Source organism: Talaromyces amestolkiae, assembly GCF_001896365.1.
Source record: "Talaromyces amestolkiae strain CIB chromosome Unknown scaffold5.1, whole genome shotgun sequence".
In the NCBI taxonomy this organism is placed as follows: Eukaryota; Fungi; Ascomycota; class Eurotiomycetes; order Eurotiales; family Trichocomaceae; genus Talaromyces; species Talaromyces amestolkiae.
The window spans coordinates 1,501,012-1,518,558 of NW_024468041.1; the positions used below are offsets into that span (position 1 = coordinate 1,501,012).

The 17,547-nt window shown below is 46.0% G+C and overlaps 4 protein-coding genes across 4 annotated transcripts; 3 read left to right on the top strand and 1 right to left on the bottom strand.

Annotated features, from left to right (window-relative positions):
* Positions 1-197: 197 nt before the first annotated feature.
* Positions 198-5,666, bottom strand: BHQ10_003592 (uncharacterized protein; the record flags this gene model as incomplete). The annotated part of the gene is made up of 16 exons (XM_040875865.1): positions 198-285; positions 345-886; positions 940-1,083; positions 1,145-1,260; positions 1,310-1,647; positions 1,703-1,835; positions 1,884-2,338; positions 2,699-2,835; positions 2,896-3,495; positions 3,794-4,120; positions 4,521-4,680; positions 4,740-5,211; positions 5,274-5,387; positions 5,437-5,461; positions 5,515-5,592; positions 5,646-5,666. 16 exons carry the CDS (start codon positions 5,664-5,666, stop codon positions 198-200), a joined length of 3,750 nt encoding a protein of 1,249 aa, XP_040732096.1.
* A 1,635-nt stretch (positions 5,667-7,301) lies between these two features.
* Positions 7,302-9,025, top strand: BHQ10_003593 (uncharacterized protein; the record flags this gene model as incomplete). The annotated part of the gene is made up of 5 exons (XM_040875866.1): positions 7,302-7,468; positions 7,534-7,650; positions 7,712-8,356; positions 8,410-8,714; positions 8,769-9,025. The coding sequence occupies 5 exons, from the start codon at positions 7,302-7,304 to the stop codon at positions 9,023-9,025; spliced, it is 1,491 nt and encodes a 496-aa protein (XP_040732097.1).
* A 785-nt stretch (positions 9,026-9,810) lies between these two features.
* BHQ10_003594 (uncharacterized protein) lies at positions 9,811-11,390 on the top strand (the record flags this gene model as incomplete). Its single annotated transcript, XM_040875867.1, has 3 exons — positions 9,811-10,070; positions 10,127-10,142; positions 10,254-11,390. The coding sequence occupies 3 exons, from the start codon at positions 9,811-9,813 to the stop codon at positions 11,388-11,390; spliced, it is 1,413 nt and encodes a 470-aa protein (XP_040732098.1).
* A 2,153-nt stretch (positions 11,391-13,543) lies between these two features.
* On the top strand, positions 13,544-17,421 carry BHQ10_003595 (uncharacterized protein; the record flags this gene model as incomplete). The annotated part of the gene is made up of 7 exons (XM_040875868.1): positions 13,544-13,825; positions 13,903-13,972; positions 14,034-14,199; positions 14,264-14,671; positions 14,737-14,770; positions 15,173-15,406; positions 15,478-17,421. 7 exons carry the CDS (start codon positions 13,544-13,546, stop codon positions 17,419-17,421), a joined length of 3,138 nt encoding a protein of 1,045 aa, XP_040732099.1.
* Between the last annotated feature and the right edge of the window lie 126 nt (positions 17,422-17,547).

The following is a 17,547-nucleotide window of genomic DNA, read 5'->3' on the forward strand; positions in this document are numbered from 1 at the left end:
TGCTTGTATATATCAGATGTCAAAACAATGTCAACATTGCTTATCAAAAGTGGTGTCCAACACCCCATTCGAATGCCCGAATAGCTTCATTTTCAAAAGGAAATTTCTTCATCCTTGCGCTAACTCTTGATAACATTTCCTCTACCGCAATCAAAGTTTTGGTTTATGCTAGAGAGTATACACATGCTCAGAGTCTTTTATCGGGCCGCCCCGACAGCAGCCCTTAGCAATTGTTCTGCCTTGGGAGATCTTGGTATCAAGTCAGCAGGAAAGGAAAGCGGATGCCTAATATAGTCTGTTAGTCATTTCAACATCCCATAATGAGGGATCCTTTAAAAACTCACGCTTGCCCTATGTACGACCATTCAGGCTCGAATGGTGTTCTCTCGCCGTTGGCACCCTTGGGATAGCGAATATTAAGGGTTGCAACCATATTGGCCAACACAATCATCAAGCTATTTTCAGCTAATACTCGGCCAATGCAAACACGACGGCCAAAACCAAAGTTTCCCACAGGATACGGTTCTCCATTACCACCCTGATCCTTGGGTAAATATCTCTCGGGCCATAATGTGAATGGCTTCGAGTAGAATGATTCATCGTGGTGCATGCCCCAGACGTTTGGGTAGACGATAGTGCCCTTGGGAATAAACATTCCTTCATACACGTCATCACCGACAGATGCATGAGGAATTCCCAATGGAGAAAGTGGGTTCATACGATACGTTTCTTGGAGGATTAGGTTTAGGTAAGGCAGGTTCGGAAAGTCTTCCCAGGTAGGAAGACGGTCTGAGCCAACAACACGGTCAAGCTCGGCTTGTGCTTTTGCTTGCGCTTCGGGGTTTTGCATAAGATAGAGGACGAACAGTTGAACTGTCGTGGCAGTCTGTTATTGTCAGTTGCATGTAGATGAGATGCAATGGAATTTTTCAGGCATACTGTATCATTGCCTGCAATAAAGATAGCAGCTGATGCACCGCGTATATCATCTAGAGTAAATTCGTTGGGTTCTCCTTTCTCGGCATTGGCATTGTAAACGTGGAGACGATCGTGTGAGAAGCATTTGCGGTCAATTTTCTCGCCCTAAGATGATGAGGTTAGCGTGTCACATATGGCCGGTGTTTCTTGTCCTTGTTCAGCTAACCATTTCTTTCTGAGCGAGAGCAAAGGGTATGTTGGTGATGGTTTCTATTGCCCACTTCCACGTACGAGCGTAGCGAAGACGCTCCATGAACGGAAGCCAGGTAGGGAGATGACGAGCTGTCGGAACGGTCAGGAAGTTATCTGGATAGAAATCATTTAGACTTACTCGCAGGGAAGCGATCAATGATGCTACTTGCCGGCGCACCAGAATTGCTAATGGCTTCAGCTGCGTCATCTGCAATCTTGATCCAAGGGCTGTCTGGTGACTCGACATCAATGCCATAGCTAATGTTCAACACAATCGCGACAGCAAACCTACGGATGGCACTCAGATAGTTTGCCTGGTCGTCTAGCATATTTCGCAGACAGATCAAAGCCTGTCGTTCCTGGTTACCTTGATACTGGCGGACCTGCGCTTTGCTAAATGCTGGCTGAAGGATTTTCCGGTGTTGCTGCATTTTCGGCCCCCAGCGTAACCATGTAAGAGTTGGTGCCCAGCCCATTCTTGATCATCTGTCAGTTTCTTCAAACTGATTTAGGCGATCAGAGACAAGCTTACTCCTCAAACAGAATGAATCTCGGTCGATCGCTGTAGTTTGACCCCCGTTTGTCAAGCAAGTCCACCGCCGACTTGAGACTGTTGAGCACAATCCATTTCGTACCGAAGGTCTCGAAGTAAAGCACGTCAGACCCTAGGAATCCCGTCAGCGTTAACTTCACATTACTCTGACATGCCATACTGTACTCCTTTCCCCATTGTGCATATTGCTTGAAAGCGGCCACAAATGGAATTTTGCGATAATGGCCCAAGATAAATTCGCCGGGAGGACCAGGTGGCAGAGGGTATTTTCGTTTTCCCAGCACGGTTGGCACAAGGTAAACAGCAAGGAAAAGTATCACGCCGCCGAGCGGCAGTAATGTGGATAGCGGGAGCGCGAGGATATCCATTATGGTCTTGCGGTTCGCCAGGACGCGAGAGTGGCCAGACGTCGAGGCATGTTTTTGAGGCAATGCGTTGATTAAGTGGTTTGATGTCGACGTATTTCCAATGGCGATAGATTGATAAGAAGGTGGAGAGTGAAAGAAGCCGCTCGGCCAACTAGGCAGGACTAGTGTAGGAAAACTGCCGGCCGGTGGTTGCCTTGGATCCCAGGCCGCCAACAGAGAGTTATCGCGACTCTCTCCCGGCGCTAGACTAGAAACAGCAGGCAGAGAGCAAGCCCCGCTTTCTCTTTCTCCACTGAGTCCTTACACGTGATTACCCCCACTTCGGAATAGAGATAACAATAACGACCTAACCCTAAGCTCATTTGGATGTAGAGTGGATAGGAAAAGTTCAAGTCATTTAGATAGTAATGATAGTATCTAGCTGTAGTATCAAGCCGTTTCATGACGCGAAATGGGTCATCAGGTCACTCGCGGTTCAAGATATATTAGGCAGTCATAGCGCGGCAGTGTGTCCCACTGTTTGGGTGCCACCCTTTGAAGGTTCCTGAACGAAGAAACCATCCGTAGACATCTCATTGTTATCCAACTATGAAATCATTGATCGGACGTATTCCATACCCAGCCGTTCTTGAGACCTTCAATTGCCTTATCCGTGGTGAGAACGTCGCCCATTTTAGCGTGTATATCAAACAAATTTGCAAAATGAGTTTCCCTGCATGTGTCCGCGCACGCTTCAGCAGCAACCTGCAGTAATCGACTCAATTAGCCTCACGATTTTGTCAAATTGATATATATAAAACTCACAATCCCTCGGAATCCCAAGCCCTGCGCATCTAGTATGCTCTGTCGAATCTCCCCTCCAGTCTTTGCGCCACACAATACAACCGTGTCGGCACCGATCATGGCCAACTGACCAGCCAAGTTTGTACCGAAGAACGCACTCACGAATTTCTTGTCAATCACCAAATCTGCCACTAAGCTCTTTGAATTAGAGCCGATGTTGGTGCATGGCGCCATCCCTTCGAGAAACTCATGTAGCCTGTTTTCATTCCTGTTGCTGAATACTTCCAATAAATGCCCCGGCACTTTCTGAGTCCAGATCCCAGCATCACGGAGTTTGCTGTTTGTGAACACTGTGCGTGCCCATACGACAGGACATCCCCCAGCACGAGCGGCATCTATTAGCCGCGAAATATTGACTGGCACCGATGCACCCGTTCCGCAGGTCGAAGATAATAAATTTGTTGGTGATGAGTCCGAAAAATATGCTTTGCAAACGTCGACGATCAGCAGTACTGGTCGTTGCCCCCAGCCGAGAGGGGCTTGTGTCTTATTGGAGATATTTGCAGCGTAAGCCGGATAATCTGAAGCGGAAAGAGCTGACATTCTTCTTATTGTGCTATCCTGGCTCGTATCAGAGTTGTATAGTCGACTCTCGAGAATAAATTCAGAATTATACAACTTAGTACTATTGAAACCTGCGCGCTGGAATCTATGAGCTGCTGATGAAATTTCTAGCTCAAAAAAGTCTGACTGCATAGCTGTACGCAAGTAACGTATTGCTCTGGCTGGTGGGGTATCATGATAGGATGCCGGTCCGGCCGGCATGCCTCGACTCAATGCACCACATAGGGCCTGTACATCAAATTTCACCAGAAGACATCCAGGAGCTTTCCTGTTCGGAAGGAACCCAAATATCTACCATTCCATAGCTCGGCTGCTTCAAAAATTCAGTCAGTTCTTTATCAAATGATGCTCCAGTATCCGTGTAAATATCCGACTGCCGAGTAAGAAAGCCGGAACCCCCTTCTGACGCGTTAAAAGTGAGGAATTCATCCATGACCCTGTTCTGATTTGTGTACATGTTGCTACATTTGTTAATGGGGCCTATAAACCCATTTGCAAACAAACTGTTTCTTTCTGCGGACACCGCAGCTTCACTAAGCATTTGCAAACTTCCACCTCCTGAATTATTCTTGGTCCCGTCTTCCCCGGAAGATTCCATGTCAGAATGAGAGATGTTATAGTCCTATAAATCAAGTTAGTCAGACCAGCTTGGAAATCAATTGCTCACTTACGACATGAGGTTGGTCCCGCGGAGGACTTGAAGAAAAAGTCGTTGATGATCCTATCGAAATTGAATCGGCAGAGTTTCTTAGTACCGTTAACCACCTTGATGCCAGTGGCCAAGCGTTTTGCAAATCTTCAAGAATTTCGAGAGTACGACTAAGGTTCAGCTGAGCTCGAGATGATAGTCGTGGACATACTGCCTTTTAATCAGCAAGTAGATCAACTGAAACTATGGATCCACAAACGACTTACACGCGGGCATTCTCAATAGATGTACATAAAGGGTGCCGCATACGTATAGTGAAAAAAGCTTTGAATCGATCAGCAAACAGCCGAGCTATATCTGAAGTGATACTTACCAAAGTCGCAGAAAATCCTTCGTGCGGACTGCGATTTGACACAAATGTATCCACGGGCTCATGTAGGGCAAACACATTCTCAAAGAGCTCATCCGAGATAGTAGTCCAGAAGCCTTGCGGTGCACTATCTTTGCCTGAATCTGTGACACTGGCAATCATCCTTCACGATGCTGTTAGACCATATGTTTCCGCAAATAGAGGTCGATAATCATCACATACTCTTCCAAGTAAATCCTCCGGATGACAATGTGACTCAATCGTGTAACCATAACAACACTAAGATAAGCTGCATGTACCTGCTCTGCGCTATGCCCTCTCATATTCCAGACACTCCATCGATGGCTAGCTGGGGTATCTCGTTCCCACTCCGTCAATGTTCGGCACATCCTAGCATATGTACTACTTTGATCCCAGGGAGGCGGACCCTCGGAGCAAAAGTCAGCTCGCCATGCCTTTCGGGCGACACTTCCCCATAGACTATGTGCTTGAAGGAGGGTAGCAAAGAGTGAGCGTGACGGGAGGGAGGTGAGTTCCGGCCATAATTTAGCAGCCTTGGTGCCTGGTAATGCTGCTCGAGAAGACGGTCTACGCCCAAATGCAAAGTCGGATTCTTCACATGGAAGTAGTGTTGTGATATCATCTGCACCGAACGCAACCGGAGAAGCGTGACTTGAATGAAGATTGTCCTCGGCTACAATTTATAGACATGAGGATCAAAAACTTCTTCGAACTTTTTGGACGCGGAAGACTTACTCTCCAAAACCCAAAAAGTACGTCTAGCTGTCTCAGAGTCGACAATATCGTCAGTTGTCGCCTTTGGGGGAAGATTGTAAGTTTCTTCTCGATGAAGTCGCAGAATACCGGCCACTTTCACCCATTAGTCCAAATATTTAAGATGCTGATAATCGGCACTCACTCCTGACAGCAATGCCCATGTTCATCTGGAGTATACATGAGTATAATGATTCACTTTAAGTATTTTGAACAAACTTACCGAGCTTTTATCCTTATCCCCACTGCCCCATTGTGCTAGAGCCAGAAGAAAAAAGCCTTGTATGTTTTCCAAGCTGGGCTGATACAGCGCGTCGAGAACCAGACTCGTCGCATGTCCAATGAAATAACTACCTGCCGCTTGACAGCTCCCATATCTTTTGATAAGGCATGGTGTGAAGCGACAAGAGTTACTCAAAATGCCCAAGAGAACGAATAGCGATACGGACTCCATGTCCTGAGACAGCTTCTCGAGAAACAAACGCTTTGGAAAGAAGCCCAGCTGCAGGAATGACGTCCAAAACACCTTGCAGCCTTCTATTACCTCTCTGGCGGGTGGGAGAGCCTCTCTCGTCGCTTTTACTAAACCCACCGTGTTCCCTATCGACGAACGGGACGGCGAGGGAATTCCTTGTTGAACACTACTCATAAGTTAGGTTCGTTCTCATCACGTAAATTTGACTGTTATGAATATTCCGACAGCTTACAGAATTGGGGAAATATGACTGTCTATCACAACACTGTCATGTGTAGAGCTCGAAGAACTTTGTTGTCGATCACTTTTGCTGCCTTTATTGACACGAAACTAGGTGAAAAATGATCAAGTCAGTGCCGTATTTGACCTTATACGATTGAAAGGGATTTCACACTTCACGATCGCGGCGACTATGGCCCCTAGCTGGAAAATAACTACACGTGCACAAGTCAGTCAGTTGTTATATTTGGCTAATAGGACTACAAAAGTATAGTACCATGTGGCAGCAACGTCAGATCCGGAACGAGTGCATCCCTCGCAGGGCGGCTTCCCATTTTTGTATACGCATTTGGTTCGTAAGCGACGACATCTGGAAGCCTCTATGAGCTGTACAGTTGCTATCGTGGGACGAAGACTGCACATACCTCCTACAAGCGACCGTAGCTCTAGTCAATTTGACGTGCTCCTGATCGCTGTCCCGTAAGTCAGGTGGGAATGGTTGCTCCATTCGAACATGAATTAAGGCCAAGTTTGCACACTATGTGGGGTGTAATTAATTGTTGTGATCTATGCCCTTTGAAGATGAAGCTGTTTTCGACACGTTTGGCCGGCAGGATGCAAGTGTGACGGGAGATTTTTGTGTGGAAAACCCGGCCGGATGGCCCCAGTTACATAATCTAGGACCTTTCTTAGGGTTAACTTTGATCCCCCAAAAGGACTACGATTTTTGGAAAAGCAAGCGGTATAACTTGGTTTCGCAACTATTCAACAAGAATGAAACACCTGCAACTATGATTTGTGACAGACTCAGAGCGCATTCCTTTCGACATGCTGCTTTGCAACAATCGATCCGGAGAATCCACGATTTTAGTTCACGCTTTGACTGGTAAGTTCATGATAGTTACTTATCATGATTTAGGGGTCATGTCATTGATTTCAGGAATTTGCCAGCCATAATCATGACTGTAGCCATCCACAGGAACCGTAAGATTCAGAAGGCTCGTCGGTCGTATCTTGTGTACCTAGATAAGAGTTGTGCCGGCCGGCATCTCTGGCATCCTTAACTTGATGGCTTAGAACGCCGATCAAGGGGGGTGATCAGACAATGCAATACAATGATCGTAATCGTAAGCATAGGCATATTGCATAATGATTGGCACGATTAGATCTGTGTAACAGTCTCTTCGATAAGTAGAGCACGGAAAATTTCATTCTGAAGCGCCGAGAAATTTTTAAGCTTTTAAGCATTTATTTATGTTTTTATCAGAAATATTTTCAAGTTCCCGTCTCTCCTAACATAATTCAAGTGAACGAAAATGGGCGAATTCGTGACACCAGCAAGCCAGGATTCGATTTCGATGGCTTCCCCAATAAAATCCACATATGGAAGGTCAGCGACTGACTGCTATACCTCACCTCCCACTGCAAGAGACCCCTATCGGTACATGGTAGGATTTGGAAATCGATTCGCATCTGAGGCAGTGTATGCTACATCTTGTCCACTTTTTGAGCAATGCTTCTTTGACATGTCATTAATGATACGCATAGACCGGGGACTTTACCTGAAGGAGGACGCAATGTACCACAAAAGTGTGCCTTTGATCTTTACTCGGAACAGTTGAATGGCACATCATTTATATCATCGCGACAGACCTTACAGCATGTGTAAGTCTACGTATCTATCACGAACATCAGGTACGGGTTTGTTTCTGAGAATGTGACACAGATGGATGTATCGGATTCGACCGTCCGTGGCACACCGACCGCTAGAGCCTATGGCCGCGAATGATGATCTTGAAGCCTGCTTCTCTCCTTCAAATCCAGCCATAAAATATACACCGCTCAGCTACACCTGGGGTCCCCTGGACGTTCCGGACGCAGCAACTCCAAAGACATTCTTGACTGGACTGAAAACGATGGGTGGACATGGCGACCCAACAAACAAAGAAGGAATAGCCATTCACATGTACGCTGCGAACGCGAGTATGGAGAACGAGGCATTCTGCAACAATGATGGTGACTTTTTGATTATTCCAACTGAGGGTGTCCTGGATATCCAGACCGAGCTCGGCCGAATGATGGTTCTTCCTGGCCAAGTGTGCGCTATACAAGCCGGTATGAGATGGAAGGTCAAACTGCCTGATGGTATGGCAAGAGGTTACGTACAGGAGATTTTCGGGAGTCATTATGAACTGCCGGAGCTAGGCCCATTGGGTAGTAATGGAATGGCGCTTCCTCGAGACTTCGAGACACCAGTAGCCAGTTTTGACATTGATGAGACAAAGTGGACGATCATACACAAATTGACAGGAGAGCTGTTCAGCTATGAACAAGCCTGGACACCATTTGATGTAGTAGCATGGCATGGAAAGTGAGTTGAATACCTTCATTATCGGATACTTGTACACTAACTAAAGCCCTTAGCTATGCTCCTTACAAATATGAACTCTCAAAATTCGTTTCATTCAACAGTACTTTGAAAGAACAAGTTGATCCGACCATACACACCGTCCTGATGGCCAAGTCAAAAATACCTGGAGTATCTCTTACAGAGTTTGCAGCCTTTTTACCCAAATGGCAGACCAGCACCAACACCTTTCGTCCACCATACTACCATCGCAATATGGCAACCGAGATTGGCGGTCTTATCTACGGAAAATATGGGGGGAGTGCAAGAGAGCAAGTTGCTGGGGGTCTGACGTTAGAAAATAGTTACATGCCACATGGGGGTGAGTATTTACTAGGCTATTTTATATACTATTGGATACTAATTATCATGACAGAGTCCTACGAAGCCTGGGTGAAAGCAACGTCGGAACCTCTGGAAAATATTTTGGTAGGAATGGATAGTCTCGGGTTCATGCTTCATATCAGCTCGCATTTCTCGGTCACCAAGTTTGCCATGGAACGACACAACTGTATCCGGCCGCAGCGGGTGGCTTTTTGGGACAATATCAAGGGACCATTTCTGGATCATATCCCAGCCATCAACAAGATGTTGCAGGAGCAAGGACTCGCTCCATTGGGAACCCTTGAATGAACCCGTGCCTGTATTTCTGTCTATAAATATACTATGCTATTGTCTGGGCAGATAACAGTCTAAAATTACTCGCACCAAATTTCTAGATCTACGGCTTGTAAGTAAGTGGTTGATCGTCAAGGATCTGCTTACTTTAATGATGATCGAATACTATTCAAATCATACCTAAGTAAGCAACCGGCGCCGTAACTAGTTCAAGTCAAACATGTACGAAAAAATATGAGATTCTTCTGTATATTTTGAAACAAAAAACGCTTAGCTTTATTTTTTTAGAAACTATGACACCCTGTTGCGGTATTTTTCATTGCTTGATATTAATACGTAGAACTAAGTTCGGCGCACTTTCCGAACACCATATCAGCAGCTATCATACGGTTAGCATAATTCATGAACTGTAAATGATCATCGCCTCGATTGTCTTATCGTGCACTCCACAATCAAAAGCTGATAAATTACCGATACCCTGGCGAATCCGGCTCTGCTAATTGGTAGAATTTAAGTGGCGTGGGCGAGACTGGCCCTTATCTACCTTGCTACTCGTGATAGCCGGCAACTCTAGATATTAGATAGGCATGATTATGACTCGCCCAGTACCACCTGCGCATTTGCTTGATTTCTGACATATGCTCAAAATCAGTAATTCGACTTAAAACACAGGCAACTTAGCAGATAACACATTATGATATAAACATCTTCTTCATTCGCGTCCTTCCATTGCTCTAAGTGGGCATCACTTCTCGGATGACTATTGATTATCTTGAGTGATTCGACCTTTGCCATACAAAATGGCCTCGTCTACCACCAGCGATATCGAGAAAGGGGAGAAATCTGCAGCGTCGGTCAATATTGCACCCGATGTTCAGATTGGCGAAAGTGAATCTTCGGATAGTCAACAACATGGACCGCTTAAGACTGCGGTGAATTTCCTTCTCTCTTCCGGGGTAGAGCTGCGTGGAGTGGAACCTGTTCCACCAGAGCTGCGTACAGACTCAGCTTTCAACAAGATATTCACTATTTGGTGTACCAGTCTGCTGTGTCCATTGCCGTAAGTTATTATATTTTGTATCAAATGGAATACTTACTTATCAATTGATTTGACAGACTCGTCACCGGAATGGTAGGCACATTATCTTTCGGCATGAGCCTGCGGGATACTAGTCTTCTTCTACTGTTCTTTTCACTATTGATGTGTATCCCGCCAGCATATATCTTAACTATTTCCCCCCAGACTGGAATGCGTCAGATGATTCAAGCCCGGTATAGCTTCGGCATGTACCCGAACATTCTAATCGCGTTACTGAACATGATGACACTCTGCGGATACAATATCATCTGCCTTGTCACCGCCGGACAGACTCTTGCTGCTGTATCCGGAGACACAATCAGCCAGACAGTTGGCATTGTCATCGTTGCTATCCTTTCTATGATTCCCGCCTTTGGAGGATTTCAAGCTATTCATCACTACGAGCGATGGGCCTGGATTCCCGCATTCATTGCCATGGTCATTACAATCGGTTCTGGCGGATCAAAGCTAAAGGAACAAGTTCCGGCAGTTGCTTCTGATGGACCGACTATTATCACGTTTATCAGTTTGATTGCTGGCTATATGCTACCATACAGTACTACTGTGGGCGATACAGCAGTCTACCTAGGACCAAATGCTCCAAAATGGCGTATTTTTGCGTACTGCTGGATGGGTATTTGTCTACCTTCAATTCTTCTGATGATTGTCGGTGCAGCAATCGGCGGCGCTGTACCCAATATCCCGAGCTGGTCGGATGCTAATGACCGTGACTCCGTGGGAGGAATTTTGGTAGCCATGTTGGCGCCACTTGGAGGATTTGGCAAATTCATCGCTGTCATATTGGCTCTTAGCGTCATTGCGCAGATCGCACCAGGGTTTTACTCCGTCTCGCTCGGCTTTCAAATAATTTGGCCCAAATTCGCAAAAATTCCTCGCATTATCTTTGTGATTGTTGTCACAGCTGTTGATATCGGAGTTGGTATCAAAGCCGCAGAGTCATTTTTTGACTCCCTTGAGGATTTCCTTGGTATCATAGGTTATTGGAGTGCCGCATTTACCGGCATTCTGCTAACGGAGTGGTTTGTATTCCGAAAGGGAAAGGCATCCTCATTTGATCCCAAAATTTGGAACAGCGTTCGAGAGTTGCCACCGGGTTTAGCAGCTCTCACTTCTTTTGTGCTCCCATTTGCACTTGTCGTTCCCTCAATGGACCAAGTTTGGTACGTAGGCCCAATTGCAAAGGTTACTGGAGATTTGGCATTCGAATTTGCTCTAGTTCTCGGAATCATGTTGTACCTGCCTTTTAGAACCTTAGAGATCAAATGGATGGGCCGAGTCTAGGTATGAATGGGGTAATGATTGTTCGCTCATTAGATAACAAACTAATGTAATACTCTGTGCATGTGCATGTTCTTGGTAACAGAGATTTCCGAGTGGTAATTGTACAATAGTTAATGCTATCCGTACTCTTGTCTTATCGCCGAAGACCTGTAAATTTTGAAACGCTCATTATTCGTATGTTGGTTTGATTTGTGGAAATGCCGGCCGGCACAAAGAAGCCAGATACGCGCATTATCAGTTGGCTTATATCTAAATCAAGGCATCAAAAATGATTAGTCTTTTGTATTCGATAAACAATCAGGAAAAATCGCTCTTTGCAAGTAAGATTATTCATCGAGCCTTTTCTCACCGACGATTGCCTCGATCGTATAGAACTCAACATGCTAACAGCACTTGTGGAATCACACCCATTTCACGAGGCTTCCAAAGCAGCCGGCTATCACCAACGTATCGGTTGGGGCAAAAAGCCTGCCTTAGTTCTTATCGATGTTTGTCGCGCGTATTGGTCAGAGGGATCGCCTCTCTCTCTACTATCGAACCCCTCCGGCGCATCTTCTCCAGATAGCATGATCCGACTGTTGGCGGCCGCACGCGAGAGCGACCTACCAGTTATATGGTGTCAAGTTCGTTATAACCACCCGGATATGTTGGACGGCGTGATACAATATAAGAAATCGCCTGGAATTTCCATATGGCAAGAAGGCGACACACGTGGAATGGACGCATGGATGCCAGGTTTAGTTCCGGACTGGGACAAGGAGACCGTCGTGCTGAAGAAGAACCCCAGTGGCTTCTTAGCAACAAATCTATTTGGTCAATTAAATGGTCTCGGAGTGGACACGATCGTCCTTTGCGGTGTTAGTACGAGTGGTTGCGTTAGGGCTACGGCAGTTGATGCTTGTGGGCATGGCTTCCGCTGTATGGTCGTTGACGAGGCCAGTGGAGATAGAAGTGTTGAGATCCAAAGAGCCACTCTATTTGATTTAGATGCAAGATTTGCAGATGTAATCAATGAGTCAGAAGCAATTGCTGAAATGAAAAAGGGATGGAAATGATCACCTATACTTACAATACCCAAAAGCTCCACCTTGATTCGGGTTTAATCTTTATCATTTCATTCACTCGATTCAACATCTAGAATCACATACAGTATTATCAACCATGAGAACTACAGAATGCACCATATGCTAAGCACAGAACCATCCTCAAAGCAAGTAACAACTGTTTGAACGCTGGTCCGGCGGGACTAGGCTGAGAGCTGAAAACGAAGTTGGTAGAATTGAATATCTGGGTAGATTCTTCAGTTTTGTCGACACAATATTGCTCTTGATGACTGTCTCTGGGGTCAGGCCAGAATTCAACCCCGATAGCGCAACGTTCATTTCCATGGTTACGCTAGTTTCGATCTTGTTCGTGTTATTTGTTATCAATGAATGGAAATGGGCTGGACTTCCTATCTTCCCGTGTGAGTTTCCTCGCGTTACCGATATAACGAAGTTATAGAAGAAGCGTACTTACACTCAGAAATCAAAGTTAGTTCACCTCACGAAAATCCTAGCTTCAGCCGCTATAATGGTGCAGAACTTTCTCATTGGAATTGTCTATTACAGTCCGCTCTACTTTCTCCCCATTTTGTCTTCTAGGCAGCCCGACAACCCAACTAGTTGAGCTCGGCTCTGGTATTCATACCGCTTGTGGTACTCCAATCAATATCTTCGGCAATAGCAGGAATTTACATGTATCACAAGAAGAGGTACGGGGAGGTAATACGGCTAGGCTACGTTCTGTGGGTAGTTTTTTCTGCAGTACAGTGTCTCTTCAGCTGGACTTATGTATATCAGGTGTCAAAAGAGAGAAATAAAAGCATTGTAGTTTCAAACACAATTTCACAGGAATTCTAGTTTCTTTTTTCCGTGGGAGAAAAAGAATTGGAAAATAGAGATTAACTAATTCGAAATGTTCTACATACATAAAATGGGACAGAGTGGGTATCGCCGGCCGGCCGGCTTATCTTATCGTTCGATATGCTTCGAGTCATTCATGAGATCGTCATTTGATTAGCAAGTGTAGTTTGCGAAGGGTTAAAATCAAGCCAAAATCATTTAAATGGAATATACGGAAGCTCGAGGCCGAAGAATATTCCAGCTCATAACATGATGTCGAAAACAGTCTTTCAGCCTCTACACGACTCAATTCGCAACGAACTCGACCCGGAATATGTCAAACTGCACGACAATATTTTACAGTACTGTGCACCCAGCGAGTCAGAGACATGGAGTCCAGATATTAGATCACGAGGTAGTCTCGTTGCATTTGCGAGCCCAAAGCTAGTGGAAGTTGGCAATATCTCAGATTTCAACGTCGATGAATATCAAGTCCGGGTTTTTACTCCTGAAACTGAGACACCGTCAGGCGGATGGCCATGCTTTATATATGTCAGTCTATCGTCGTTATTTATTTACCTTCTGTGATATAAAACGAGGAGATGTGAATAGTCATTAAGATCGTACAGTATCACGGCGGTGGTTGGGTGATTGGCGATTTGAGCAGCGAAAATGGATTCCTTACACATATCTGTAAATGTAAGTTATTCTGAGATCTCGGACTGAAATGTAGTGATCTCATAAAATTATTTCTACATAGACATCAACTGCGTCGTTGTCTCAATCAACTACCGTCATGCACCCGAACATTGTTATCCGGTAGCCATTGATAACTCTTTTGCGGGATTGAAATGGGTCTTCACACCCGAAACTGCAACAAAACTCTCGATTGACACCAAAAAAATAGCTGTTGGAGGTCTATCAGCGTAAGAATGCAATCAATGACGCATCAAAATAGAAAATGAAATATCTAACTGCACTGATTTATAGGGGCGGTGGGCTGGCGGCAACCGTGTCAATGAAGGCGGCTCTAGATCCAGAGATGGTGGAGAAGATAGTCCGTCAGATACTAATTTGTCCAGTGATCGACAACACGGCCACTGTTGACAGTGTATGGGCGACATCGATGCATTCACCATGGCTGACACCCTCGCGTATGACGTGGTACCGCAACATGTACTTTCGTTCCGAGGAAGAAACAAGGAATTGGGACGCATCGCCATGTTTTGCACCAGAGGAAGTGCTGCGAAGCAGTCCAAGCACATTTCTCGCTATTGCAGAGTGTGACTTACTTGCACCCGAGGCTATTCAATATGGTAAGGCTCTGCAAAATTCCGGAGTCAATGTTGATGCCCAAATGTACGCTGGAGCAACGCATTCTGTACTCATTTTAGCTGGGTAAGCTCCTGAGGTCAAGCTCAATCCTGATATGATCTAAAGCGCTGATATCAATGGTCTGACAGCTTGCACGAAGTCGGTCAGAAACTGATACACGATGTGTGTTCCTGTCTGGCAAAGAGTTTCAACGTAGGCTACGACCGTGAGACTGCCCGGATATTTCCTCAATATGCAGATAGCTAAAGTATGTCTTGGAGGTTTGACGACTGTTACCCACATCGTTACTGGTACCTCCGTACGGAGCGAGTAAAAGATGATAAATCAGTGAATGATCTTCGGTCGCTCTGGGACAAAAACGACAAAGCTACTATGGAGTAGACCTAATAGGGACATAGCTCAAGCCTCGGAGAGAATAAGCCAATCAAGTTCCTGAGAAGAAGCCCCGCTTCAAAAGGATGCCCCATACAGACCAATCAGAACAGGATATATAGTTTGAGTTTATGGCAGCGCATTCTATTGGCTATAGAGTGCGGCTGAAAGTAGACCCACTGGCACTGGTAGCGCGACAGTGGCAGCAAGGCAAGAACCAAAACATCAAAACATTCCAAACAAAGAACAACGTCTCGCGCAAATTCATGGCATAACAAGTGTATCCGGAGGCACATTGTGATGGATGTCATCTCGCTATCTGATGGTGGAGAGAACCATCACAGCGAAGCCGATCGGCCGCAGGAGCCACCACTCGATACTCGTACAAGGGCGTGGAATGGACGTGCTGACCGGCGCCCAAGAATGGTAAGCTCTATTTGGAATCTCCACGGGGATGACTACGTATCGTCGTACAATCATGTTAACAATAATTGGAGGAACACCTGCCTAGAGGGAATGATGATGAGCTGGATGAGCTTGCATCGGATCGTGAAGATATTGTCGTCGAGAAAGACGTTCCATCGTCAGGCGCCAAACCAGTCATTGTGGGGATAGACACGCCTCTCCACGCTGCAGTTCGCAATGAAGATTATGATGCAATTAACAAAGCGCTGCTGTTCGAGGGTGCGGAAATAAATGCCAGAAATGCCAGTGGGAAGACGGCGCTTCACATTGCACTTGACGAGAGAAACCTTGGATTGCTGAAAACGTTGATGCCGTTTGGCCCAGATCTGGACCTGAAAAGTCCTGATGGAATGGCACCCTTGCATTCGGTTGTTACTATGGGATGGGAAGAAGGGACCAAGTTGCTCCTCCGTTACGATTTGGATATCAACGCGACAAACGCCGACGGAAATACGGCATTACACATCGCCTGCTCGGCTGGTCATAGAGACATAGCCCGCGAGCTACTCCAGGATGGTGCCAATGTACGTATCCGTGACTCGGATGGAAAGACACCACTCCAGCTAGCTGTCGCCAGTCGAACCAGGCGGTTGCCCGAACTGCTCCTGGACTATGGAGCGAACATAGATGATATACGCCGCGGAAGGGAATTGGGGAATGAGGATGCCAAGCCAGGAGCGACGCACAAAAATCCAGCCACTGACCTGAACAAGGAAATAAAGCAAGATGCGATCCAAGCGAATGGAACAACTGACCTCGATCCAGTCTTTGCCAAATTCAGCGCAGACCATTGGGACGGCGTTCGTCGCAATAACGGTGATGGCTTTATCCTGGCCAACTACGATAACCACGATATATTCTTTGACGCCAAAGTGGAGATGATCCGGTTACTCATGCACGAGGGACAGGAAATGCACGCGATCCAGTTAAAGTTGAACTTCATGAAGCCGTTTTCGACCAGGAACCGAATACGTTATGCCAAAGTGGACGTTAAGTTTGCTGCCTTTAAATCCGGAAACATACCGCACATTCACAGCATAATGCCGCAGGCGGATCGAGTCGAGGTTTCTGAGCAGGAAATATCATCAGGACAGACACTCACGCTAGGGGCAACTGGAGGTGGAGGACCTTCGAATGTGAATATCAGTATGGAGGGCACAAAATCACGCAAGTCCACATTCAAGGGCGTACGAATCATTCATGGAGTTGTCAAGGATAAGATGCATGCATCGTGGCGCATGTACGAGGAGCCTGGTAGTCAAAGCGGATTGCCAGAAATCGTCCGACTCCTCCTACTCGTTCAATGTAAAGCAGAATTTGACGTACATCTCTCGATGTCAGTGAAGGCTTGCCATGTCTCCTCTTTTGGTTTCCCTCGATCTCTGGTTGCTAAAAGCAAGTCCCCATATCGGGTGCCAGATGTCGCTACTATGCTGAAGCTTGAGAGAGCGATGAAACTGAAGAATATCCTCAATGTTGCTGACCGCGCAGCTACTTCGGTCGAAGAAGCGATAATGCTAGAACGAGAATTTGCCCGGTCGATCGAGAATCACAGCAAGAAAGCCTTAATAATGGAGGCGGGATCGCGGGATGACTTTGTGCGAGAATGGAGTAACATTGCTGATGCCTCTCGAGAGGGAGATTTCAGCATATTGCATGATAAACTCACGCAACTGGAGCTCAAAGAGTACACACAGCGTGTGACCGAAGAGATTATCATGGAACCCGAACGTAGATCTACACGAATCATTAGAGAGACAACACCACGAAGATATCGCTCCCCATCTTTCAGGCGGAGACGGAGCAATGACTTTGAAGATGTGGAGAAATTCGACAGAATATACACCCGAGAACCGGGTAGAAGATTGGCCGTGGACTCCTTGCGCAGAGAACGGCCGTACAACTCCCAAGCGAGGAACGCTATGGAGTCATTTTCAGCCGTAGGGCCGGGTTACAAAGTATCGAGGTTAGCTTAAAAGATATAGATTGTCACATCGTGCATTCAAAATTGAAGAGATTACAAAGCGTTTTGTAAGTATATTGTGACTCAAAGCTCATCTTTACAGATTTGTTTAAAGCAGCGACAACTTTTCCGCGGGGTG